Source organism: Choloepus didactylus, chromosome 2 (assembly GCF_015220235.1).
Source record: "Choloepus didactylus isolate mChoDid1 chromosome 2, mChoDid1.pri, whole genome shotgun sequence".
Classification (NCBI taxonomy): Eukaryota; Metazoa; Chordata; class Mammalia; order Pilosa; family Megalonychidae; genus Choloepus; species Choloepus didactylus.
Genome location: NC_051308.1, coordinates 221179717 through 221207336, shown reverse-complemented (window position 1 = coordinate 221207336; position 27620 = coordinate 221179717). Strand labels below are relative to the sequence as shown.

General features: G+C 43.6%; 1 protein-coding gene and 1 long non-coding RNA gene across 3 annotated transcripts in view; both read left to right on the top strand.

Moving 5' to 3' along the window:
• Positions 1 to 6492: 6492 nt before the first annotated feature.
• On the top strand, positions 6493 to 16173 carry LOC119527676. Its single transcript, XR_005215449.1, has 3 exons — positions 6493 to 6806; positions 15336 to 15380; positions 16133 to 16173. It is a non-coding gene; the product is annotated as an uncharacterized LOC119527676 (long non-coding RNA).
• Positions 16174 to 16294: 121 nt separating this feature from the next.
• Positions 16295 to 27620, top strand: part of OPRD1 (opioid receptor delta 1) — a 44202-nt gene continuing 32876 nt past the window's right edge. The window contains exons 1-2 of one of the 2 annotated variants that reach the window (XM_037827968.1): positions 16295 to 16316; positions 23205 to 23339. Coding sequence is in view for 1 of the 2 variants with exons in the window: in XM_037827967.1 (XP_037683895.1) it covers positions 27364 to 27590 (227 nt within the window). In the remaining variant the exon portion in view is untranslated. Of the gene's footprint in view, positions 16317 to 23204; positions 23340 to 27363; positions 27591 to 27620 lie in introns of those variants that run through there. The other variant, XM_037827967.1, reaches the window with a different exon arrangement.

Sequence of the window (27620 nt, the reverse complement as noted above, 5' to 3'; positions counted from 1 at the left end):
ATAGGAGAGTTGAATGGGGATGTGGTGGGAATCACCACCCCTGCATCCTTCAAGTCCTTAAGAGTGGCATTAATCTCTGCAATCCCTCCAGGAATCCGATATTGCTTCTGGTTCACTACTTTGCTAGGCAGAGGCAGCTCTAGTGGCTTCCACTTGGCCTTTCCCACCATAATAGCCCTCACTCCAGGAGTCAGGGAACCAATGTGAGGATTCTGCCAGTTGCTGAGCATGTCTATTCCAATTATGCATTCCGGCACTGGGGAAATAACCACAGAATGGGTCCAGGGACCCACTGGACCCACTGTGAGACGGACCTGAGCTAAAACTCCATCAATCATCTGACTTCCATAAGCCCCAACTCTGACTGGTGGACCAGAGTAACGTTTTGGGTCTCCGGGAATTAATGTCACTTCTGACCCAGTGTCTAATAATCCACGAAATATCTGATCATTTCCTTTTCCCCAATGCACAGTCACCCTGGTAAAAGGCCGTAGGTCCCCCTGGGGAAGGCTGGGAGGAAGATTAACAGTGTAAATTTTTGGCAGTGTGACAGAGTCCTTCTCCAAGGGTACCCGGCCTTCCCTTCATTCAAGAGGCTCTGGATCTGTAAACTGTCTCAAGTCTGGGAATTGATTAAGGGGCCGTGACTCTCTGTTTTTGTAATTCAAGGGAGATTTTTGTTCACGTGGCCTAGAATTCTGCTTATATAGTTCAAACAAGAATTTAGTTGATTGCCCATCTATTTTACTACTTGGTACTCCATGATCCACTAGCCAACGCCATAAGTCTCTGCGAGTCATATTATTTTGATTGCTGCTTTGAGCCTGTTTTCCATTATGGTAGCCCTGTCCACCTTGTCTGTGGCGATTAACTGCAGCCACTTGGCTTCTGCTGACTCGGGACCCAATTATCCCCATTGTGTTTAAGGATTCCAGTTCAGTGACAGCAGTTCCTACAGTAATATCTGACCTACAGAGAAGGGCGACTACAGAGCTCTTCAGGGATGATGGAGCTAGTCCCACAAATTTATTCCTTACAGTCCTGGTAAAAGGTGTGTCCTCTGGACATTCCAGGGCTGTGTGAGCAGGTTTTCCATGATAAATCCACTCTAACATTCCAATCTCTCTAAGCCTTTGAATCTAATCAGAGTAGAAAACAAGTTGTAAAAGCCCATTTTAAGATTCCGTTTCTCAAGAACCACTCTCGGTACCAAGTTGTATTAGTTAGGGTTCTCCTTGGAAACAGAATCAATGAGAGATGTCTCTTATTATCAAATTGTAAAAGTGACTCACGCAACTGCGGGAGCGCACGAGTCCAAATTCTGCAGAGCCGTCAACAAGCTGTCAACTCCAAGGAAGACGTCCGACGAACTCCTCGGGAAACGAACCGACAACTTTGACGAACTCCTCAGGAAACGAACCGGCAACTTTGAAGAACTCCTCAGGAAACGAACCGACAACTTTGACGAACTCCTCAGGAAACGAACTGGCAACTTCGACGAGCACCCCAAGAAAAGCTTCACTGAGCAGCTGAAGAAGAAGTGAAGGTTCTCTAACCGTCCGGCTTATGAGCCTCCAACTGATCACCCAGACCAAATCCAGCCAATTGCATTCTCTCACTGTGGAAGCACGCCCCTTGATGAGTCATCAGTCAGCTGCAGTCAATTGACTGATGATCCGACAAACCAACCAGCCTCAAATAGCCTCACAGGAATCGTCAGGCCAGTGCCCGCTTGACCAGACAGCTAGGCCACCTAGCCAAGTTGATACATGAACCCAGCCATCACAGTGTACAATCAGTTGTTCATAGTACCATCATATAGTTGTGTGTTCATCACCACAATTTTTGAACATTTTCATTACTCAAAAAAAAAGAATGAAAATACAAGTAAAAAGGAACACCCAAAATATCCCATACCCCCCATCCCCTCCTATTACTTATTTACTTTTTGTCCCCATTTTTCTACTTATCTTTCCATACACTGGATAAAGAGAGTGTGAGCCACAAGGTTTTTACAATCACAGTCATGCTGTAAGCTATATAGTTTATACATTCATCTTCAAGAATCAAGATTATTGGGTTGAATTTCAACAGTTTCAGGTATTTCCCTCCAGCTATTCAAATATAGTAAAAACTAGAAAGGGATATCTATATAACACATAAAAATAACCTCCATAATGACCTCTCAAGTCCATTTGCAATCTCTTAGCCACTGAAACTCTATTTTGTTTAATTTCTCTTCCCCCTTTTGGTCAAGAAGGCTTTCTCAGTCCCACGATGCTGGGTGAGTCATGTCCCATGTTGCCAGGGAGATTTATATCCCTGGGAATCATGTCCCACATAGAGGGGAGGGCAATGAGTTTACCTGCAGAGTTGGCTTAGAGAGAGAGGCTACATCTAAGCAACAAAAGAGGTTCTCTAGGGGAGACTCTTAGGCAAAATTATAAGTAGGCTTAGCTTCTCCTCTGTAGTAACAGGTTTCATAAGGGTAAGCCCCAATATTGAGGGCTTACCCTTTTAATTTGGTAGTCCCCAGTGCTTGTGAGATTATCAGTAATTCCCCAGGTGGGGACATTTAATATTTCCACATTTCCCCCCAGTCCCTCAAGGGGACTTTGCAAATACATTTTTATTCTCTGCTCAGATTACTCTGGGATGTTTCAGGGCTTCATACTAACCTGTACAAACCAACCAAATCTCACTCCCTATTCAAAGTTCCTTGTAATTATGGTTTTTTAATAAACTGACCATACAAGTTAAATTATATAGTGTGCTACAGAAAATATAGATTTTGCACCTAATAGACATCTCTTCCTTTGGTGTCACACAGAAGTTGAAGTTTTAAAACACTGTCAATATCATCCTTTACCCTTTAGTCTGATTTGCCTTAGTCCTAACCAGATCACCTTCATTCATATCTCTAATTGAAGTTCTGAACTCTTTTTCAGCTTTTTAGAATAGTTGCTGTATGGGGTAATGCTGACTTCCATAGCTGCTGGACTCTGGCTCTGAGTCTCAGGTGTCACACAGATACCCAAAGTTCCAGGGACCAACCAGGTTATACACAAAGAGCTCAGCATCTCAGAATTTAGAAATAACCATTACAACTCAGGAATAGATTTAACTGCTGTAAGAGTTTACAGTCTAGGAACCTTTACCATAAGCCTTCCCCTGATAACCTATGCTCTCAGATGCAATTCTCAGAGTTTGCATACTATAGTTAGTCCATATTAGTGAGGCATTACAATGTTGGTCTTTTCATTTCTGGTTTATTTCACTCAACATACTGTCCTCAAGGTCCATTCACCTAGTTGTATACATCACAACTTCATTCCTTCTTGCCAACACTCAGTATTTCATTGTATGTATACACCACAGTTCACCATTCTGTTCCTCAGTCAATGTACCCTTAGGTCACCTCCATCCATTATGAATCGTGAATTCTGCTGTCATAAATACCTGTGTGCAATGTCCGCTCATGTCCCTCTTTTCATTTCTTCCAAGTATATACCCAGTAAAGGAGTAGCAGCACCAAATGGCAACCCCATACTTAGCTTCCTGTGGAACCACCACACTGCCCTCCAGATGGGCTGCACCATTCTAGTTCCCCATCAACAGTGATTAGGTACATCCCTCTCTCCACATTTTCTCCAGCAATTTTATCCCTCTGTTTATTTTTAAAACAGTTTTATTCACACACCATACATTCCATCCTAAGTCTACAATCAATGGTTCCTGGTAAAATGACATAGTTATGTATTCACCACTACAATCTATATGAGGACATTACCATTTCTTCCACAAAGAAAGAGGAAAAGGAGAAAAAAGAAAAAGAAAAAAAAGACAATAAAATAAAAAGGTCAGACACCACCACCACCAAGAATCCCATACCCCTCCCTTATATCCCCCTCTTATAGATATTTAGCTTTGATATATTGCCTTTGTTACAATTAATGGAAGCATCTTACAAGGTTACTGTTAACTATAGACTCTAGTTCACATTGATTGTATTTTTTCCCCAATACCATCCCATTTTCAACACCTTGCAAAGTTTGACATTCATTTGTTCTCCTTCATGTAAAAACATTCTTATATTTGTACATTGACTTACCATCAGTGACCATTCTAGGTTTCACTAAGTTATATAGTCCCAGTCTTTTATCTTCTATCTTTCTTCCTGGTGTCATACATGCCCCTAGCCTTCCTCTTTCAACTGTACTCGCAGTCATCTCTGTTCAATGTACTTACAAGATTGTGCTACCATCACACAGTATTGTGCTATCCATTTCTGGATCTATACAATCAATCCTGTTGACCATTCTATACTCCTTCAGCTTCACATGCCCTTCTTTCTATCTCCTGATAACCTGTGTTCTCCACACCAACTAACAAATTTAAACAGACACTCAACTCTTACTATATTTAAGTAACACACCAATTAATAACTAGACTGAACACACCAACTAATAATTAAACAGGCATTAAATGCTTAACACACTGATTAACAATTAAACAGGCATAAAACACTTACTATTCCTAGGTAACACACCAGCTAACAGTGAAACAGTCCTACTTAATTTCATGAACACCAATTAATTGTTGGATTACTTATTTTCCAGGATTATACTCAACAGACAAACTCAGATCAGGGCCTCAAACCCCGTACAGAATGGTACCCAGAAAGCAGAAAGGTGTAGAGGTCAGAGCAAGGGGGGTTGTTCTGGAAGTGAGATCCAGGCTTACAAGCCTAGGTCTAGGGGACTCAAACCTCTGAACTAACTTCTGATCCACTTCTACCTTGATGACCCACTCACCCAGTCAGATGTCCAGGCTTGGAACTGGAAACAGTTTCTCTCTTTGAAACTTTCTGAGGTGCCAAAAAGGTCCGGGGTGCCTGCAGGACAGAGAAAAACCCGAGTGCCAAGCCTTTAGACTAGAGATCATCTAGCGGCTGCAAAAGGCTCGGTTACTGTGCTTACTGGCTCTACCGGGGCCCCAGGACCTCGGGCAGATGGCCTCCTTGTTTCTGGTCCCACCAGAATTGCCAATTGATACTGGACAAAAGTGGTGAATTCTCTGCCTGATGGCCCAAATAATCAATTCCTGGGACACCAGGGTTTCACAGAGAGAAAGAGTATATTGCTAGGTGTGAAGCAAGAGAGCAGATGGGCTGGTGGCCCAAAAATCTGTCTTTTGCCCATTTTCTAATTGGGTTGTCTTTTTATTGTTGAGATGTAGGATTTCCTTAGATATTCTGGATATTAAGCCCTTATCAGATATGTGGATTCCAAATATTTTCTCCCATTGAATAGGCTGGCTTTTCACCTTTTTGACAAAGTTCTTTGATGCACAAAAGTATTTAATTTTGAAAAGGTCCCATCTAACTATTTTTTCTTTTATTGCTTGTGCTTTGGGTGTCAAGTCTAAGAAAACTCTGCCTACCACAAGATTTTGAAGATGCTCCCTTACATTTTCTTCTAGGAGTTTTATGGTCCTGGCTCTTATATTTAGGTCTTTCATCCATTTTGAGTTAATTTTTGTATATAAGGTGTGGGATTGGTGTCCTCTTTCATTCTTTGGAATGGATATCCAGTTCTCCCATCACCATTTGTTGAAGAAACTATTCTGTTCCAGTTGAGTGGACTTAGCAGCCTGGTCAAAAATCAATTGACTATAAATCTGCAGGTCTATTTCTGGACTCTCAATTTGATTCCATTGATCAATATGTCTACTTTTATGTCTCTACCTTGCTGTTTTGACCACTGTAGCTTTGTAACATGCTCTGAAATCAGAAAATGTAAGCCCTCCAACTTCATTCTTCTCTTTCAAGATGTTTCTGGTGATTCGGGGCTCCTTACCCTGCCAAATAAATTTGATAAAGTAGGCTATTGGAATTTTGATTGGGATTGTGTTGAACCTGTCAATCAATTTGGGTAGAATTGACATCTTAATGATATTTAGTCTTCTAGTCTATGAACAAGTAATGTCCTTCCGTTTATTTGGGTCTTTGATTATTGATATCTTCTAACATGTAGCATTCACACTTGTCTGTATTTTTATTCAGATCAGTTTGATTTTCCTTAATTTCCTTTATTTAAAATTTTAATTTACAATTGATAGTAAAGATTTTTTCCTCTGTTAATCTGCTGTTCATGGATCTCTTCTTATCTGATTTTTGTTGGTCTCTGTTTTCTTGTTTTTCCTTATATAGGCTGATAAATAAGCTATAGCAACCTCGGATATTCTAGATGCTTAGTATCAAATGTGGTGTTGCAGTAGAGCTTTTGGCCAAACCCTGTACATTTCTCTTAAATTATTCCAGGCTCTCCTTACCCTCAGTTTGCCTGGGGCAGACAGTCTGGCAACCATGCCCACTTCAGTCTCTATCAGAAATATACCTGCTCAGGAAGCAGATTGCCCTTTTGTGATTGTATGTTATCTTTCACTTTCTATTCTGAGTAAGAAGAAGGCATTTTCTTTTGCAAGGCAGATTCTCGGTAGAGAATCCAATATTCACCCTGACTTACTGAGGATTCTAGTTTTTAAAGTATGGGCATGCAGGCAAGTGGCCAGAATGTTAAAATAATGAGGGCTCAGTGGCTGCAAGTATAAAGTAGGACAGCTATGACTTTTTCATAAATTCACTGGCCTCACCTCTGATGAACTGCTTTTAGGTAGCATCACCCAGATTGCCATCTCAGAGGAGAGCATGGAAGAGGCAGGGCTGGAATGGAACTCAGCTCTCACTGCTGCTGTCACCATGGCCACAGAGGAGGGCGTGAAGAAAGACACAAAGGAAATTTCAGGTACTTTCCTACGGGGCTCAGATTTGTTTTGGGGTTTTATAACGCTTATCATCATTATGATTATGGATACAGAAGACCTCTTAATTACTTTTGCTGTTTTTTTATGTACATTAGTATTAATTATAGCTACAAACATCTTAGTTTAATCCATGCAATGGCCCTGCAAAGTCGCATTTTACAGATGAAAAAAATCCCAATTCAGAGATGTTTTGGAAGAGTTTGAGGAGGTTTGGTATTAATTCTTCTTGGAATGATTGGTAGAATTCATCTGTGAAGTCATCTGGTCCTGGACTTTTCTTTGTTGGTATGTTTTTTGTTTGTTTTTGTTTTTGTTTTGGTAGGTTTTTGATGAGTGATTCAATCTCTTTACTTGTGATTGATTTGTTGAGTTCTATTTTTTCTAGAGTCAGTGTATGTTATCATGTTTTTCTAGGAAGTTGTCCATTCCATCTAAGTTGTCTAATTTGTTGGCATACAGTTGTTCATAGTATCCTCTTAAGATCTTTTTTTATTTCTGTGGGGTCAGTAGTAAGGACCCCCTTTCATTTCTGATTTTATTTATTTGCCTCTTCTCTCTTTTTACCTTTGTCAGTCTAGCTAGGGGTTTGTCAATTTTATTGATCTTCCCAAAGAACCAACTTTTGGTTTTGTTGATTCTCTCTATTGTTTTTTGTTCTTAATTTCATTTGTTTCTGCTCTAACCTTTGTTCTTTCTTTCCTTCTGCTTGCTTTGGTATTAGTTTGCTGTCCTTTTTTCTAATTCCTCCAGGTGTGCAGATAGGTTTTTGATTTTAGCTCTTTCTTCCTTCTTAATGTAGGTATTTAGGGCTATAAATTTACCTCTCAGCACTGCCTTTGCTACATCCCATAAGTTTTGAAATGTTGTGTTCTTGTTTTCATTCTTCTCGAGATATTTACTGATTTCTCTTGCATTTTCTTCTTTGACCCACTGATTGTTTAAGAGTGTGTTGTTTAACCTCCATGTTTTTGTGAATTTCCCAGTTCTTTTCCTGTTATTGGTTTCTGGTCTCGTTCCATTGTGATCAGAGAAAGTGGTCTGTAAAATTTTGGTCTTTTAAAATTTACTGAGACCTGTTTTATGACCCAAGATGTGGTCTATTCTTGAGAATAATCCATGAGCACTTGAGAAGAATGTATATCCTGCTGTTATGGGCTGAAATGTTCTGTATATGTCTGTTAGTGTAATTAATTTGTCATATTATTCAAGTTTTCTGTTTCCTCATTGACCCTATGTCTAGATGGTCTATCTATCGATGAGAGCAGTGTGTTGAAGTTTCCCTTATTATTGTAGAGACATCTATTACAGCCGTTCAGTTTTGTCTGTGTTTGCATCATGTATTTTGAGGCACCCTGCTTAGGTGTGTAAAATTTCTGATTGTTACTTCTTCTTGGTGAATTGCCCCTTTTATTGGTATATAATGTCCTTCTTTGTCTCTTATAACATTTTTGCATTTTCAGTCTATTTTGTCCAATATTAGTATAGCTACTCTAGCTCTTTTTTGGTTGCTGTTTGTGTGGAATATCTTTTTCTAGCCTTTTGTTTTTAACCTATTTGTATCCTTGGGCTAACATAAGTCTCTTGTAGACAGCATATGGATGGACCATGTTTTCTTATCCATTGTACCAATCTGTCTTTTGATTGGGTAGTTTAATCCAGTAACATTCAATGTTATTATTGTAAAGGCAGTACTTACTTCAACTTTGGCTTTTATATGTCATATCTTGTTTTTGTCTATTTTTTTACCCTTTTAGTTACCCATACTGACAATTTTCATTTCTGCACTCTCCTCCAAGGCTCTCTCCTGTCTTTTTTTTTTTTTTTCAGGCTGCAGCACTCCCTTTAGAATTTCCTGTAGAGAAAGATCTCTTGTTAACAAACTCTCTCAACTTCTGTTTATCTGTATATATTTTAAACTCTCCCTCGTTTTTGAAAGATAGTGTTGTCAGATAAAGAATTCTTGGCTGGCAGTTTTTTGCTTTCAGTATCTTAAGTACATCATACCACTGCTTTCTTGCCTCCATGTTTTTTGATGAGAAAGTGGCACTTACTTTTATTAAAGATCCCTTGTATGTGATGGATTGCTTTTCTCTTGCTGTTTTTAGAATTCTCTCTTTGTCTTTTGCAGTTGACAGTCTGATTAATACATGTCTTGGAGTAGGTCTATTCCAATTTATTTTGTTTGGAGTACATTGCACTTCTTGGATATGTATTTTTATGTCTTTTATAAGAGTTGGGGACTTTTTGACCATTATTTTCTCAAATATTCTTTCTGTCACTTTCCCTCCTCTTCTCTTTCTGGGACACCCACAACATGTATGTTTGTATGCTTTATGTGCATCCTGAGACCCTGCTCAAATTTTTCCATTCTTTTCTCTTTCTCTTCTTTAATCTGTTCAGTTTTGGATGTTCTGTCTTCTAGGTCTCTGATTCTTTCTTCTGCCTGATTAACTCTGCTGTTGTATGCCTCTAGCATATTTTTAATCTCATTTATTTTACCTTTCATTCCCATAAGTTCTATTACTTTTCTTTGATGCTTTCAAATTCTTTATGCTCACTCAGTGTCCTCTTAATATCCTTTATCTCTTTAGCCATATTTTCCTTCATTTCCTTGAATTGGTTTAGGAGATTTGTTTGAACATCTTTGATTAGTTGTTCCAAATTCTGTTTCTCCTCCAACTTTTTAATTTTTTCCTTTCATTGGACCATATTTTCCTATTTCTTAGTATGGCTTGTAATTTTTTGCTGATATCTGGGCATCTGGTTATCTTGATGAGATTATTCTGAAGGTCAGTTTCTCTCTTTTGTCTAGAATTTTCTTGTTGATTGGGCTTGTGTTAAGGTTCTTCTCTGATCCTTGGTTCATCAGTATTTCCCAGCCAAAACAGGACCAGGGACCATGCTGGTGCCCAGACTAGTTCCAAAAGGCTCTGGGGAGGGTAGGAAAGACACCAAAAAGCCTTCATTAAAGCTCACCAAGGATGTGTTTTCCTGGCCTGCCCAGCAGTTGGTGCTTTTTGGCAACCCATTCCAGAGCCCTAATAAGGCAGGGTATTTTTAGCCCTCTGGTGGCTCCACCTCTGATAAGTCAAAACAATGGCATGGGCAGTGCCTGTTTGGGTTGGGCTAAAGCAGCAGAACCCAATGGTCAAATTTGCCAGCTAATAGCTGGCTCAGTTCTGGGCCATGGCACCCTCTGTTCTTGGGGAGAAGTGCTTCTATGGCCCTCCCAGTTGCAGCAGCTCGCCAGGCAGGGACAAAGTTGACCTGCAGTTGCTTGCCTCCAGGGTGGGGGATGGGCACCAGGAGCCTTGGCCATGTGAGTTACTCACAGTTTGTCAACTCAGTTTCTCAGTCTCTTAGTCTTGCTCTTCCCTGGGAAATGTGCAATAATCCCTTGGTTTTTGGAGCCCCAGAATGGTTGTTTTTGACAATTTCTGCCTGTCCATTAGCTGCTTTGGGGAGAGGAGTGAACCCTGCAATTCCCGATTCTGCCATCTTCCTGGTAGTCCTCCTCTAATTGTGTTTGATGTTGTTTCTTATTTCTTATTTCCTCACCCCACTAGAATATAAACTCAGTGAGCCACAGTTCGTGTCCCCCTTGCTCACTGCCATGCCTTCAGAATTAAGTGCACAGTAGGCACATAATAAATATTTGTTGAATGAGTCGCTGAGTGCATGTCCTTAAGGAATGTACGTAAGTGAATGTACTCAAGGAGTGTGAGAGTCTTGCCCCAGTCACATGACTGGTAAGAAGCCTCTGTTCTTTCCCCTCTGCACAAGGCTTCTTGGAATTGTGGTCAGAGCCAGCTTTGCTTAGTTCCCAAGGTTGCTGTAAGAGCACCGAAGACATTCTCATGCAAACACTACCCGATAAAGGTTGTCATAGCATTATTGGAAAGCAGGTCTTTGGGTAGAAATTTTCACTTCCTTGAGAAAATGTGTGGGCAAGGGCATCATTATAATAACCACCCCAGGAGGGTAGAGGCTGCTGCCCTCCGGAAACCTGATCACAGTGGTCCATGCTAGTGAGAAGCTGGGAGAGGGCTTCGGACTCTGAGTGGGGATCACAATGGTGACCCGCACAACTCCAGTCTGAGAAGTGTCTGCCTGCCTACCTGGAGTTTTGGCTGATGGGGAAGTGATGCAAGTTCAGGATAGAATGGCGTTTAAGCTTCCTGCAGCACAGGTGAGTTCATCTCATCCACTGCACCTCCCCTCCCACAACCCTTCATGGTTCCTAACATAATTCAGAGCACAGGAGAGAAGCAAACTTGATGGTCAAATTGAAGCAGGAATTCAATGTTCAAGTTCCCAACCGGGCCATTACTCACCTGAAGCAACTAAGAATTTATTCTTTTGTATAAAGGGGAGCCTCACCTAAAACTTTCTCCTGCAGTCATCAGGAAGCTGAGAGTCACACATTCTGATGTGGAGATCTGGCCCTCACCCACTAACCCACTCATCCGAATTGCTGCCCACTCCTCTTCTTTGTGCTCTTTACCCTCCAGCCAAACTAAGCTACTTTCTTTTCCCGGTACAGACCCTGCAATTAATTCCCACCTCCCTGTTTCAGCTGGTGCTGTTCCTACACCCTGAGTGCGACTCCTCCTCCTCTACATCCAGTTACTTATTCAGGCAACAAATATTTCTTAAGCCCATGTGAGGGGGCAGGTACTATCTTTGCCCTGGGGACACAGTGATGAACCAGGTAAGGTTCCTGCCCTTCTGGAGCTCACATTCCAGCGCTGGGAAGACAGACAAAACTCAAGCCACTAAATGAACAAGATAATTTAATGCTGGGAAGAAAACCAGGAAATAATAACAGGTTGCAAATAGGTTGATATGAAAGCTAGTGCTAGGGTGGGAGAGTGATATAATTGAGTTTGGGAGCTCAGGGCCGCTGTTTGAGGAGACCTGAATGGTTAGAAGAAGCCGTCCATGTGAGCACTGCGGGAAGAACATTCTAGACAGATGGAACAGCAAGTGGCAAGGTCTGGGGCAGGAACAAGCTTGATGTATTAGAAGAACAGAAAGAAATAACTTTTATTACATACTTATTGACTTTCTGTCAGGCATGTGCTAGACTTTGGGGATACAAGGATAAATAGGACATGGACCTTTCCCCCCTAAAAAGTTCACTGTTGGCCGGAGAGGCAGAAATTATATTGGACATCTTTTGGTGGATTCTTATGGATAGGGAACCAAATGACCCCACCTCCTCTGCTCTCTAGGAACTTTTGCCCTCCATGACTGTTGGTACCTGGGAGCCCATCCTGATTGGACCAGTGGGGGTCACCTGACCTAGGTAGGACCAATCAGGCTTTTCCCTTTGCCAGAACCACTGAATGGGGGTTCAAGAACTACTCCTGCTTGTGGCTGGAAGTAGAACATTTAGTCTCTCAATAAACATTGCCTGACAGCTACTGCTGGGGTGACCTTCAGCTGGGGTGACCAATCAACTGGTTTGCCTGGGAGTGAGGGGTTTCCTGGGATTTGGGACTGATTTTCATGCTAAAAACAGGAGAATCCAGGGCAAACAGGGATGTTTGATCACCCTACCTACTGTGTGCCAGGCTGAAAGTTAAAACTCAAGAGCCTGGGAACTGCAGGGTGGTCCAGAACCATCACTCTGGCTGGAGCAGCAGAGGATGCTGGTTCACTGAGATGGAAGGACAAGGTAAAGATGAGAACCAGAGAGCCAGGCCCTGGATTCTTTCCTTGGTGGCAGGGCCCTCCTGAGCCAGTCTCCATCCCTGAGTGTGACATCGCTGAGATATCCCATCCTCTTACAAGACCCCTTGCATATCTTTTATCCATTTAAAATCACTGAGGTGGGTTTCTGTTACTTGCAACCACAGAGTCCTAACTGATAGAGCCAATGTCCCTAAATAACTGTAACCTAGGAGGTGTGTACCTTCACAGAGGTGTCAGCAGCAGTCCTGGGCAAGGGGTGGTACAGTGAGGAAGTGGTCTGCCCCCTTGGCTACATGTCCAGGAACGCTTCCCCATTCATTCAACTCAATCTATGGCTCTCAACTGCCAGCAACTTGATCTGACTCTTTCATAACACTAACTTCTTCCTCCCTTGTATCTCATATGTCACCTTCTAGCCTGTAAAGATTTGCATTTCATTCATCTTTGTACTTTTTCCCATTCATAGCATCTAAAATATGCTTGTATATAGGAGGTGTTCAGTTAAATTATTCTGTATATAAAAGGGACTCTACACACAAAAGGGAATGTGACTATTCCTATTGGGTAATAGTGATAACCTCTTAAACACATGTGAGGCTACAGTATTTAAAACATTTTCAAGTCCATTATCTGATGGGCACCCAACTCTTCAGAATATGGATATTAGGAATAATAATAACAGATGCTATATATTTATTTATTAGTTGCTCTTTTTTAATTGTGGGAACATATATATAAAGTAAATTTTCCCATCTCAACCACTCCCAAGCCTACCATTCAGTGGGATTAATCACATTGACAATGTTGTGGTACATTCACTACCTTCCATTCCTATAACTTTCCCATCTCCCCAAGCATAATCCCTATGCCCATCATGCATTAACTCCCCATTCCTCCTGCCTTCTGCCCCTGCCACCTGTACTCTACTTTCTGTCTCTTTGAGTTTGCATTTCTGATATATATTTTTTAACATTGTTTATTGTGAAATATAACATATATGCAAAAAAGTGATAACTTTCAAACTACAATTTAACAATAGTTATGAAGCAAATTTCAAAGGATGATATAGGTTACAGTTCCACAATTTCAGTTATTTTCTTCTAGCTGTTCTAATACACTGGAGACTGAAAAAAATCTATGTAATGATCATTAGTTATAATCATTTGTTAAATCCCATCTTCTCTGTTATATCTCCTCTCTCACATTTGATCATTATCTCGATCTTCAAGGATGTTTGGGCAATGACCATTCTGACTTCTTCATGTTGAAGAAGGGGTGTTGACTTTATGGGGTAGAGAGATGCAACTGGTTGATGTTCTTGCAGAGACCAGCACCTCTGGGTTTCAGGGCTTATCTGGCATAGGAACAAACTGGAGGTTTTAAGTTTCTGAAAAATAAACTTAGTGAGTGAAACTTTTATAGAGTGTCAAATATAGCTCTGGGTATTCTTTAGGGTTTTTAGGAATACTGTTGGTTGGGGCATGACATAGCATGGCAATTTGCAATATCTGGCTTAAATTTGCATAAAACTAACCTCCATAACAGCCTCTCAACTCTATTTGAAATTTCTTAGTCACTGAAACTTTATTTTGTTACCTTTCTTTTCCCTCTTTTGGTCAGGAAGGTTTTCTCATTCCCATGATGCCAGGGCCAGGCTCATCCCTGGGAGTCATGTTCCACATAGTGGGGAGGGTAATGAGTTTATTTGCAGGTATGGGCTTATCGAGAGAGCAACAAAAGAGGTTCTCTGGAAGTGACTCTTAGGCATAACTATAGGTAGACTTAGTTTCCCCATTACAGAAATAAGTTTCATAAGAGTAAGCCTCAAGATCAAGGGCTTGGCTTATTCAATTGGGGGTCCCTAATGATTGAGAAAGTATCAAAAACTTCCCACCTATTTCCCAGGTGGGAAGTTTAAAAGTTCCATAATTTTTCTCTAGTCCCTCAAAGGACTTTACAAGCAACATACTTTGGAATGTATCTGGGTATTATATTTAGCTATACAGAGTTACAATATCTCATTCCCTATTCCGGCTCTGTGTGTTTAGGTTGTTTAAATAACTGGCTACAGAGGTTAAGTTAGATTGTGTGCTACAGAAAATTTAAATTTTGGACATAGTAAACATTTCTTCCTTTGGTCTCACACAGAGGGTGAATTTTTAAAATATAGACAATATCATCCTTTACCCTGTGTTCTGATCTGTGATTTTTTTTTGTAATTACCATGTTAAATTTAACATCCTAAATCTATAGCAATATTATTTGCTTTGATACCTACTTCAATTGTATGCACAGACTATGTTCCTATACCCCTTCATCCCCCCACCTTTATATGGTTTGTCACAAATCCCACGTTTATACATTATGAGTCCAAAGCTACTGATTTCTTAGCACATTTTTTGCCTTTGTGTTTTAGATCCTGTAGGAAGTAAAGAGTGGAGTCACAAACCATGTATTTACCCATGTCATTACCCTCACCGGAGATCTTTATTTCTTCATGTGGCTTAGACCTATTGTCTATTGTCCTTTTCTTTCAACCTACAGAACTCTCTTTAGCATGTCTTGTAGGGCCGATCTAGTGGTGACAAACTCCCTCAGCTTTTGTTTATCTGGGAATGTCTTCATCTCTCCCTCATTTTTGAAAGACAGTTTTGCCAGATATAGAATTATTGGGTGGCAGTTATTTGCTTTCAGTACTTTAAATATGTCATCCCACTGCCTTCTTGCCTCCGTGGTTTCTGATGAGAAATTGGTATTTGATCTCACTGAGGCTCCTTGTATGTGACATGTTGCTTCTCTCTTGTGGCTTTCAGAATTCTGTCTTCATCTTTGGCTTTCAACAGTTTGATGATAATACAGTAAGTAGAACCTCATTTTATGTGACCAATACTTTCCAAGACCCTTCAAGTATGTTGAAAATCATGTATAATAGCAAACCTCATTATTTAATAAGTATTTCTTATACAAATATACTTATCACACATTTAAAAAAAAATAAGGAAAATAAACACTCACATAAAAATAAGTAAACAAAATTAATTATAGAAATAATTTTTTGAAATTTTAATTCTTTCTCTCTCCCCCTCTGCCTTTTATTTTTTCTATTGCCAAGCACATATATCTGAATTTACATGTATTGAGTTCGTGTAAAACAAGGTCCTACTATATGTTTGATGATAATAAGTTTGATTATAATATGTCACAGTATGGGTCTTTCTGGGTTTATCTTGTTTGGAGTTTGTTGATTGTTTTAGATGTTGTGCCCATTTGAATGTATTGTGTCCCCCAAAGGCCATTATCTTTGATGCAATCTTGTGTGGACAGATGTATTAGTGTTGATTAGATTGTAATTCTTTGAGTGTTTCCATGGAGATGTGACCCGACCAACTGTAGGTGAAAACTCTGATTGGATAATTTCCATGGAGGTGTGGCCCTGCCCATTCAGCATGGGCCTTAATTAGTTTACTGGAGCACTATATAAGCTCAGACAGAAGGAGCGAGCTTGCTACAGGGACACTTTGAAGAATGCACAGGAGCTGAGAGAGAATAGCTGCAGATGAGAGACAGTTTGAAGATGCCCGTTGAAAGCAGACTCTTTCTTATTCTGTAGAAGCTAAGAGAGGACAAATGCCTCAAGAACAACCGAGAGAGACATTTTGAAGAGGAGCTGCAGCCTAGAGAGGAATCTCCTGGGAGAAAGCCATGTTGAAACCAGAACTTGGAGCAGATGCCAGCCACATGCCTTCCCAGCTAACAGAGGTTTTCCGGACACCATTGGCCATCCTCCAGTGAAGGTACCCGATTGTTGATGCATTACCTTGGGCATTTTATGGCCTTCAGACTGTAACTGTGCAACCAAATAAACCCCCTTTAGAAAAGCCAATCCATTTCTGGTATTTTGCAGAAAGGCAGCATTAGCAAACCGGAACAGATGTGTATATTCATGTCATTAAATTTGCTAAGTTTTCAGCCATTATTTCTTTGAATATTCTCTCTGCTCCTTTTTCTCTTTCTTCTTCTGGGACTCCCACAATGTGTATATTGGTTTGCTTGATGGTGTCCCACAGGATCCTCAGGCTCTTTTCGCTTTTCTTCATGTTTCTCTCTTCTCCTCAGACTGAATGAGTTCAATTGTCTTATCTTCAAGTTCACTGAATTCTTTCTTTTGCAGCTCCACTCTGCTGTTGAACCCCTCTAGGAGATTTTAAATATCTGTTACTGTGGTCTTCAGCTCTGTTTGGTTTCTTTTCATAATTTCCCACCTCTGTATTGCTATTGTTTTTGTTTTCATCTGTCAATTTCCTGAGTTCCTTTAGTTCTTTTTCCAACCTTTCCTTTAGCTCTTTGAACATATTTAGGATCATTTTTTAAAAGTCTTTGCATTGTTCCAGGTTTAATCTTTCTCATTAATGGTCTCAACTGCTTTAATCTTCTTTGCCTGGGCCATCACTTCCTGCTTCTTTTGTGTTTATAATCTTTTGTTGAAACTTGAATGTTTTAATATTTTAATATGTCATCACTGGAATTTAGACTCCGAGGCATCTGTTCCTTAAGCTTTTATCCAGTTAGTGCCATGACGGAGCTATCCTTGAATGACAGGAGCTAACAAATGAAGAAGAAGAAGGGGGGAAAAAATAAAAGGAAAGACCTTTCCCAGTTTTTTCAGACTGACCTGAGCAGAGTTTAGAGAACAGCTCAGGCCAAAGCATAAGGGCCTCCCTAATCCTTTCTGCACGTGGGTCTTGTCAGGGGCATGCATGAGGGCTCTGGGAATTCCCCCATCTACATGGATATGAATGCCCCTCTTCCCTAGGAAACGGTTTCCTCATGGCCCAGGCACTGCACTATGTGTCCTACAGCCAGCAGTCCTTTGACCCTGGAAGCCACAGTTTGACTGCTCTCACAGAATGTTCCGTAGGAGAGCTCTATGAGCTGCCTTCTACATGCAGGGCAAGTTCTGGGATGGGAAGCCTGAGACAAGTGTCCTGGTTCAGTCCCTCAGGCCACTGCCAGACAGACTGGGCCAGACATACATGTTCCCAGTATGTGCAAGAGGGTTACTTGCTGTCTCCAGAACCAAAGCCAGGGTGCCAGGAGAGCCTACCACTTTTAATTTGCTTTATTCCTGATTCAGCACTTACCCTGATACTGCAATCCTTTAACAGTTTTCTGAAGCTTTGAGAAAGATGTTTCCGCCAGTTCATGCTGGTTATTCAAAGCTTCTATAGGGAAACAGAGCCCTGAGCCCCATCTTGATTGGGGCTGGCAGCTGCTATTTATTTTGTGCATATACTATGTGCTAGGTGAGAAAGAAAACAAAAAACCCTGGGGCTCAGAGAAAGTAAATGCTTTGTTCAAGATCCCTACATTTATAAGCCATAGAGCCTTATTTTCAGGCTGCAAATCCCTGTTCTCTCTGCCTAGCTGGGTTTCAGGGGCAGAGTGCAGGCTGTGAGTCCCACTTCCCCAAATCCGTGTGGCCTGACTCATGCCCTCTGGGCCAGCCCTGGCTCTGCCCTGACCCCCTTGGGAAGGGCAGGCCTCAGGTCACTCAATTTGCCAGCCTGGCAAAGCCAGGTGAATTCGGCTCCCAGAGCCACTGTGGTTGCCATGGCACCTTCCCCTGGCTCCTCTCAGCGTAAACCTGGGGGCGAACTGTTTTGAAGCAAACAAGGGGAAACAGAAAAATTCTCCCACTGATGCGAACAGCCATCCTCCTTCAAATTCCTCCCAAACTCAGCATTGGGCCTTAGGACCATGGAGTCCAGTTTCTCCATTTTACAGATGAGGACACCAAGGCCCAGGGTCCTTAGTTTCACAAAGAGGTTTTGTGCCTTGGTTGGGAGGGTCTCTGGAGGGGAGAGACCTGGATTCCAATCCAGCTCCTGTACATATCGTGTGACATTGGGCGAGTCCCTGGAGTGCTCTGAGCCTTAGATTTCTCACCTGTAAACTGGGGATCATAACACTCCTCCTCTCAAAGTTATTTTAAGGATTAAATGAAACTCTGTACATAAAGTGCCACACAAAGTGCTTGGCACGAGTGGAAATGAAATTGCCCAAAGTCACCCCACCCAATGTTGGCGGGGGGAGAGCATTGTTGCAGGATTCAGGATTCTGATCTTGAATCTGCCAACAGGCTTGTGACTTGGCTAAGTCCTGGCACCACTCTGGACCATGGTATCTTTTTCTGTAAACTGAAGAAGGGTTTGACTAGATGCTGCCTAAGATTTGTTTTCCCAGTTCTCCAATTTTGTGCTTCTGGTGACAGATGTTAACTCAGGATTTGTAAGCTGTGTTTGATTCACACTTCACCCTGCCTCGCTACCAGAACAGCTGGAGCCCAGCCAGGAGGAAGCATCCAGAGCCTGAGGGTCCTTTTTGGGGAGGGGGAGAGAGGACTCTGGGGGCACGAAATTTCCATGAGGGCGAGGGCCTTGGGCACTCAGGCTGGCTCCCTGGTGTCCACCTCTGGTTCAGTCCTGCCTGGGTTTTGCGGGGAGAGGTTGGGGAGGGCAGGGATGGGAGTGGGGGAAAGGAAGATACATTGGAGAAAGGAGACTCAGGACTTGTCAGTGATAAGTATCCGTCTGACAAGATCAGTTGAAACAATTTTTGACACCCCTAGTGTTGGAGTGAGGAGATGAGCGAAGGTGGCTTTGGGATGCTCCAGACGGTAATTGGTGAGGAGGAGGAGAGCAGAGAGTGGGTGGGCATTAGGGAATCCAGTGGAGGGGATGGGAAGGGCATGTTGGAGTAGAAAGGGAAGCTAAGGGATTAAGAGAAGGAAAGGCAGAGAAAGGAAGGAAGAACTGATTTTTCCTAAGGAAGTGACAGCTTGATATGGAAAAACATGGTGATAGATGGATTTTCAAGCATGTCACTTTGTGATCATGCAGTTTGCTCACTGTCCTCCTGGGAGCAGGCAGGGGAGGTACCGTATGCTGGTCTCGGGGGCGGAAGTCCAGAGCAGGCCCATTCTCCCCATCTGGGTCACACTTGGCCCACCTGGGCTGCTGGGGTCCACACCTCCGAGCCCCCTTGCCTTCTTGCCTGCAGGACCCCAGGTCCCTCCCCTCATGGAGCTCCAGGTGACACTGGGCCGGGGAACGCCGAGCCTGTCCCACACTCTCCTCCCAGCCACTGCCCCTTCCCTGCTGCTGCTCACTTGTCCTCAGGGTCCCTCCTAATCCCTCCTGTCATCACCTTCCACCTCAAACAAGCAAACACATCCTACAATTAGATGCAGGCAAATCGATCCATGGCAGGACCAGCACACCATTCAGGACACCCATCCAGGAGTAGATTGTTCCAAAACTGGGGTCACTTTGCCCTACAAGGTCAAAGAAAGAAAGGGTGACATAAATACACTGGCTTGGTTATTGTTAGTAATAGTACTAGCTAAGACAGAAGCTTATTGCATGCTTCCTATGTGTCAGGCACCATACCCAGCTCTGTACTTATATTACTTCATTTATCTTCTTCATAATCCTAAAAAATAGGTATTGATTTTTATTACCTCTTGACAGATGAGGAAACTGAAGCTTGGAGAAGTTGAGAAAATTATTCAAAGGCACATAACTAGCAGGTGGCCAATCTAGTGTTCAAACCCAGAGTACAAACTCTTAATCACAGAATTCCATCTCCTCAAAACAAAGATGTATTCATGCCATTAAACCATACTGCTTATTTCTGTGTCACCGTTCTTGGGATGTTACCCCAAGTGCATTCTTCAGGAATGCTTTTAGCCAGAAGCAACAAAAAAACATGACTAGGAGTGGCTTAAACAAGCAATCTTGAAGTAGGTAGCCCAGAGCTAGTGTACTTAGAGCCCAACAACATCACTAAAAACCCAGGTTTTGCTATCTTTCCACTCTGCCAATCTCATCACATTGACTGTTCATTGTCATGTTTATGCAAAATGGCTGCTACAGCTCCAGGCATCACACCAACTTCCCAAGGGGCAGGGGCAAAAATTTTCTCCTGATGGAGCTTTGTCCTTTTATCCTGGAAGAAAAGTCTGTCAGCAGACTTCTTTACAACTCATTGATCTCATGTCCACCCCTAGACTAATCATTGATGTAGGGAATTATGTATCATGATGACTCCTGCTGAATAAACCACCCCAAAACCTAGTGACTGAAACTAACCATTTATTATTGCTTATGAGTCTATGGGTAGCTGGGCAGTTCTGCTGATCTGATCCAGGCCTGGCTGATCTTGTCTGGGCTTACTCATGTGCCTATGTCTGCTCTTGGGTTGGCTGGGGTTGGCTGGCCTGGAGTGGCCTTACTTACTCAAAAGTCTGGTGTTGGCTGGCTGTCAGCTTGGGGTGATGGGAGTGACTAGGTCTCTTTTCCAACAGGCTAGCCCAGGCTTGTTCCCAGGGTAATAGTGGGATTCCAAGAGATTGGGTGAAAGAATGCAAGAACTCTTTAGGCCCATACTCTAAACTGGCACACTATCATTTCCAGCACCTTCTATTGGGAAAAGCAAGTCACAAGGCTGGCCCAGTTATAAGGGGTAAGAAAATAGACGTTGCTGCTGGTGGAAAGACTGCAAACTCACACTGCCAAGGGCATAGGTACAGAGAGGAATGAAGAATTGTGACCATTTTTGCAATCCACCACAGATTAGCTTGATTTATTTAGACAAATGCATCCTCTGAGAAAGGAAAGAGGCCTCCTTCCCCCAAATCGAGGGAACACCCCCTTCTGCCTAATCAAGGCCTCAGATGCGGGAATAAGGGGGAGGACATGGACGCTGGGCAGGTGGCTGAACTTGTCTGAATCCCAGGCATGAGGAAGTGAAGGGCGATTCTGCAGCTTCAATTTCTCCAAGTCAGGATCCTTCTTCTGAAAAATCCTCTGAAAAGATGATTTTCACCTGCCTTTTGCTGGTGCCTGGTCTGGGTCTCATAATGGTTCCTCTATAGGTAAACACAATTCCTCCATACACTCAGATACAGAAACCTAAAGGTTTTTTCCTAAATCACATGAACTCTGCCTTTACCCCCCAACCCCCAGGGCTGTAGGAAAATCCAATCTGTTATTTGAGGGCAGGAAGTGTCCAGGCCTTCTTCTCTCTGGAGGTTTACGTGATCCAGGAAACAGGTGTCAAAGAGCTTTGGCATTTGGTCCATCAAAGCCACCTCTGAAGTACTTTTGTCAAGCCTCAGGGGTCCATTCAAAAGGAGACCATATCATATATGTATGACATATATATACAAACACACAAATACATATACATACGCATGTAAAATAAAATGTTAAAAAAAAAAAAAGATGACTAAACCTCTGCTCCCTTTACACTGAACTTGTTGCCAGAATTTTCCTAGGCTCTCAACACCTATCAAAGTCTTCACTTAAGGAGCGCACCATCCTCTCTTTCCTCCCCTTCTCAGGGGATCCATCTTTCTCTCCTGCCTTGGGCTGCTCTTCCTCTTCAACTCCATTCCCACCTCCTCCTGACAGACCCAGGCTTCCCTGGCAATGGCTGGATGGAATGGTCTTCAAGGAACCCAGGACCTGTTTCCAGGAGGCAGATGTGCCCCAAGGGAACAATGTATGATTTAAACTAACTTGGGGAGCAGGGAAGGAAGTGACATTTCATCTGAGACCTGATGTAGGTGTCAGATGAGGAAGAGGTTGGGGGGAGGGTCCAGTAGAATGTTCCAGTTCATCACAGCAAGAGCTAACACATACTGAGCACTTCCTGTATGCCGGCTACTATAATGTAGGCACTTTTATTGTCCCCATTTTATGAAACTTGAAGAAGTTAAGCAACTTGCCCAAGGTCATGCAACTAGTAAGTGGTTGAGTTGAGATTTCAAATCCAGTCGGGATGCTAAAGATTCCCTCTGAACTGCTTAGGTAAGCACAGAGGAGAGAAGCAGGTTATTTGGATGACTACAAGCAGTTTATTATTTTGACTGGAACATAGCACATGAAGGAGAAGGTGCTACAAGAGGCTAACAGGTAGAGAGATGTGAAAATGTGGAACATCCTAAAGGCAGCAAAGCCTGGCTGCAGGGAGATCATTTCAGAGGCTCTTTCGGTAGTTTCAGCAAGAAATGATGTGGCGCCAGAATAGGAAGATGGTAGTAAGAATAAGGAACAATGGCAGGGTTCAAGCGTTCTATGGGAAGAATGGACAGGATGTGGAGATTGTGTAGAGGTAGGGTTGGGGGGTAGGTCTTGGGCCACCAGATGACTTGCTGGTTCTTAGGGATCTCATCCAGGCCCTCCATGCCTTCCTGGCTCTAAAATGAAGACAATGAAACCTGACCTCCCAGGGATCAGCTGGTGTCAGGATAAGATGAAGTCATCAATCTGAAAGTGCTTTGCAAATGCAAGCGGTTATTATTTTATGGTTATCGTTACTGTTACTGTCCTACTCCCCCCTCCTGGGGCTTGCAGATGGGAGTCAGACTGAAAGGCAACCCAGGGGAGCTGCCTGCTGACTGCCGAGGCAGTTGCTGTATCTTCCATCAGGCAGATCTGTCTCTTTGGCAGGTGGGAGCCACATTCCCACGTACTAAATTGTTAATAGCTTCCCCAGGGAGTTCCTTTCTGTTCTGACTCCTTCAGCGATTTCTGTTTCTCCACGGCTGACGCCTTCTGATGCCCTGGGTTGAGCCTAGTATTTCCCATCTCTTTCTGTTTTTGTTTTTTTCCCTGAAGTTAGGGATGGAGACCAGTCCCAAGTGTGGCCCAAATCCTTTGGCAACCCCAGTGCAGAGGGCTGTGTCAACTGTGCTCCACCACAGACTCCAGAATTTCCTGTGCTTCGGGTGACTCATCAGCCGCCACAGCGGGGTAAACTCCGTGGAGCAGAGATAGGAGCCGTGGATTCTTGGGTTCTTGGCTTCTTTGTGTGTGTGTATGTATGTGTGAATTTCCAGGCTTTGCTCTGGGAGGCTGTGTAGTGTAGCAGTCAGGAGACTGGAGTTTGGAGTTACACAGGCCTGGCTTGGCAACCCAGCTCTGGCTGGGGCAGGTAATCTAACCTCTGCAAAATGGAATAATCACAGCAGTACCTCTCACCTCTGGGCTGCATGAGGGCTAATTTAGATAATTCACAAAACACTCGGCCTACTGTTGGGCATTTAGCAAGTTCTCCGTAAGTGGTGGCCAACAGGATTATGTATGAGTTGTGATCACTAAAATGCAATAGCTTTTTAAAGGGAAACAGACTAGAATGCCCACATCCAAGTAAGAGTTGATCTCTTTAAAAGTACTCGCTTTGGAAGGCCATTGTGGAAACCTCTGTGGAGAATTCCCACATGTTCTTCCAATGTCCTTACTGGTGGCAATTCACAAGAACTTAGCATGTCTGTCTTGTTAGAGATTATTTCTATTTTGCTCATATTCTTGGTTATTTACATAACTTTTCCACCTTCTTGACTGTGAGCTCCTTTAAGGGATGGTCTTATTCACCCTCGTGATTGATAACTCATGCTCACCCGCCCTTTTTCAGTTGGCAAAAATTCTATTGTTTCACCAGATTCTCACCCCAATCTTGCATCTCTCTACTTTATAGATGAGAAAACTGAAGCTCAGTGGGTTAAGGGAAGCCTTTGTCTTTTGTCTCCACCATAGCACCTCTGTACCTAGGAGGGATGCAAAAAACATTATGGAATGCAATTTTTAAAAATTCCCTTCAGTCCAGTGTGGCTGGAGCACAAGATTGGGGTGGCAACAAGGGATGGAAGCAGAATTGATGGGTGGCGTGAACCTCAGATGATAGGTTCGGACCAGACTAGGGAGGACCCCAAATGCAACACCAAGGAATGAGGGTAGACTTGCTTGGTGATAGCTAAAAGCCAAGGGAGGTGAGGAGGTGAGAACCAGCATTTCAGTTCCAAATGAAATGTGATTACTGTAACTGGTGCCCTGCTGGCAACAGTACCAGGTAGAACCCCGTTCCAGGTTTGGAGCTCATGCCACAGAAATAATTGAGAGACAAGAGGGGTCAGTAGGAATAAGTGGTAAAGTTTATTAAAGAAAGAGAGAAAGAATACACGTTAAAGAGATAATGTGGATGAGTGGCAGTGAGTTAGCTTGTTATATAGGAAAGTTTTATTGTGATTTTCTTATCTCAACCTTTGAACACTTGGTGTCTTCTTTGTTCTAGGAGGAGGGAGTTATTGCAGTTATCAGAATTTGTGACCTGCCATTGCATATATAAAATTTGTCTTTGGGCAGATGTTTAACAACCTTTATGACCCCATGCCTTCTGTTATTAACTAAGAATTTGCTTTGGGCCCATGCTTTTACAAGTGTTTATGGTTTGGGGAGGTTTCAAAGTTTTAGGGGAAATTTTTGTCCCATGAGAAGTTTGGGAAGCTGAATAGAAGACAGGGACCACTGCCCTATTCTATCCTGCCTCAATTACAACATTTACGCAAAGGGTGTTATGTGTCCTGTGAACTGACTTGAAAGTCAGTATAGTTGCTGAGAAGATTCCTTAAGTCTTTCTTAAGCTTTTTTCTGTCCTGTCTCCCTCATCAAAGTGGGAGCTCACTAAAACAAAATTGACATTGAGCTTCCTTATTCCATCACTCATCAAGTAAGAACCTCTGTGCCAGGGATGCACTAAGGTGGTGGTACAGAAGTACACATGCCCTTTTATGAGGGTGATGTAAAAAAAAATCCAATGACTGTACACATAAATATGTGGGAAATCTATAAAGAATGAGGTGCTGTGAGAATAAAGAACAAGTTTGAAGTGGGTGGGTCAGTGAAGGTTTCACAGAGGAAGTGATATTTAAGCTGAAACATGAAGGATGAATAATGTTTCATCTGGGGGAATGGCTGAACCTTCCCAGTAGAAGGAATAGAATGTGCAAATGTCTGGAGGTAGGAAGAAACTTGGTTTGTTGGAGGTGCAGGGAGGAGGCCAGAACTTCAATTATGCTGCCCTCCTCCTTCCTGTCTCAATTTCTCTTTCCTGGCGCCGGAAAAGTCTCCAAGTTCCAGGGGACTTTGGAGCGGAGCAGGGAGTTTTTGCAGCACATGTGACCACAGATCAAAAATCTGTCTGATGAGTCCTTAGAGGGTCCAGTGGCAAAGTTTTGTGGTGATGGGGTCACCTGTAGCTGGTTTAGGGGCTTGGAAAGCAGCTAGGTGGGGCAGAGGGTATGGAGAGAAGGATGAGTTTGGGAATTCGTTCTTTCTGGGGAAGGGAAAGAGATGACTTGCACATGGAGAGATGAGTAAAGCAAGAGGGTAGAGTGAGTAAGGGATCCTTGTCCAGCCACTCCTAGAACCAAGAGCATCGCCCCAGAGCCTACAGCTTGGGAACCCCAAGGTTGTCTCCCCTCCACTCCCCCTTGGTACCTTTATTTACCATGCAGCATTTCCTCAGTATCCACTGTGATCCTGGCCCTCTCTTGGGTGCAGGGATCAATCAGGCCTGGAGCCCTCCAAGGAGGAGACAATGTCAGATAGAAATAATTACCATATGAGAATCTAGTGCCTATCCTCAGTCTTCTCATCTATAAAATGGGGATAAGAATAACAGAATCCACTCCAGGTGTTGATGATGCATGGGATAAAGTGCTTACACAGTCTTGGAACAGAGTAATGCTCTATTCCCAAGGAGGACGATGTCTCTGGGTCCAGGCTCGTAGGAAGGATGAGTTAACCATGTGGCTCTTCCATCTGCTCCTACAGCAGCCGGGGTCATTAAGGTAGTCTTCGAGGCCCTGCCCACCACCTCATCCCACTCTTGCCCAACTCACTCCCTCCATTCATCTCTCCCTTGCCTCCTTTCAGTTCCAGGAAACCAACAGGGCTCCCTGCTGCCACAGGGCCTTGGCATATGTGCTTCCTTGGTCTGAAAGCTCTTCTCTTGTTTCTTCCCTAAGTTAGTTCCTCTCCCAAACTTCACATCTCACTTTAAGTGTCATTAACTCAGGGAAACTGTCTTCACTCTGGGTTTCATAGACCCTGCCACAGGATTGTATTCCTTACCTTCACTTTCCTCAATTTGTAAATATGTCGTCATTAGTGTGATTTTAGGATTGATATGTGTCCCCGGCAGTGGGAGGTAAGCACCAGGAGACAGGGGCTGCATCTGGTTTTGCCCATCAGGGGATCTCCAATAGCTCCTGGCTCATATTAGGCAGTTGGAAAATATATGCTGAGCAAATGAACGGAGTAAAAGAAAAAACATGGACAGTAAGTTATTTATCGTGTGCCTGGCACTGAGCTAAATTCTTTACCCACCTCATCTTATTTAATCTCCCCAATAACCCTCTGAGGGAGGTGGTGCGATTATCCTCATTTTACAAAGTAGGAAAATGAAGTTGAGAGCCGTTGAGTAACTTGCTCGGGGTCACCTTAGCCGTTAGTGCAGGGGCGAGAGGCGGAATTCACATTCAGGTTCTTCTGACTCCAACGCCGCAAAGCGGGTGGGGAAGTGAGTCCAGGCAGGGCGGAGCGGGGCGGGACTTTGGGCCAGTCGAGCAGCCTCAGGTTGCGGTGGGAGGCCTCCCCGGCCCAGCTCCGAGAAACTGGTGCAGCGCCCGCCCCCGGTCGCGGGCGCAGACTGGCGGCCGCCTCCGAGCCACGTGGTGCGCGCGGCGGGCGCGTCCGAGAAGCCCGCAGCGGCTCCAGACTCACAGCACTCAGGGCAAGGAGAGCGGGCGGGCGCCGGTGGCAGGGCCCGTGCGAGCGGTGAGACAGTCGGAGAAGGCGCGGAGGAAGCGGGGCGGTCGGGGCGCTGCAGCTGGTGGCGTCGGGGCCGCGGCCGAGGTCGTTTGCGCACCCCTCGCACCGTGTCCCTGCGCCCAGGGCGCACGGTGGGGAAGGACTCGGTGCGGGCCCCCCGGCCGCCATGGAACCAGCAGCCACCGCTGACGCCGAGCTGCAGCCCCCGCTCCTCGCCAACGCGTCGGAAGCCCTCCCCAGCGCTTTCCCGAGTGCCGGCGCCAATTCGTCGGGGTCGCCGGGCGCACGGAGCGCCTCATCCCTTGCCCTGGCCATCGCCATCACCGCGCTCTACTCGGCAGTGTGCGCCGTGGGGCTCCTGGGCAACGTGCTCGTCATGTTCGGCATCGTCCGGTGAGTCTTCTGCAGGATGACGCCCTGGAC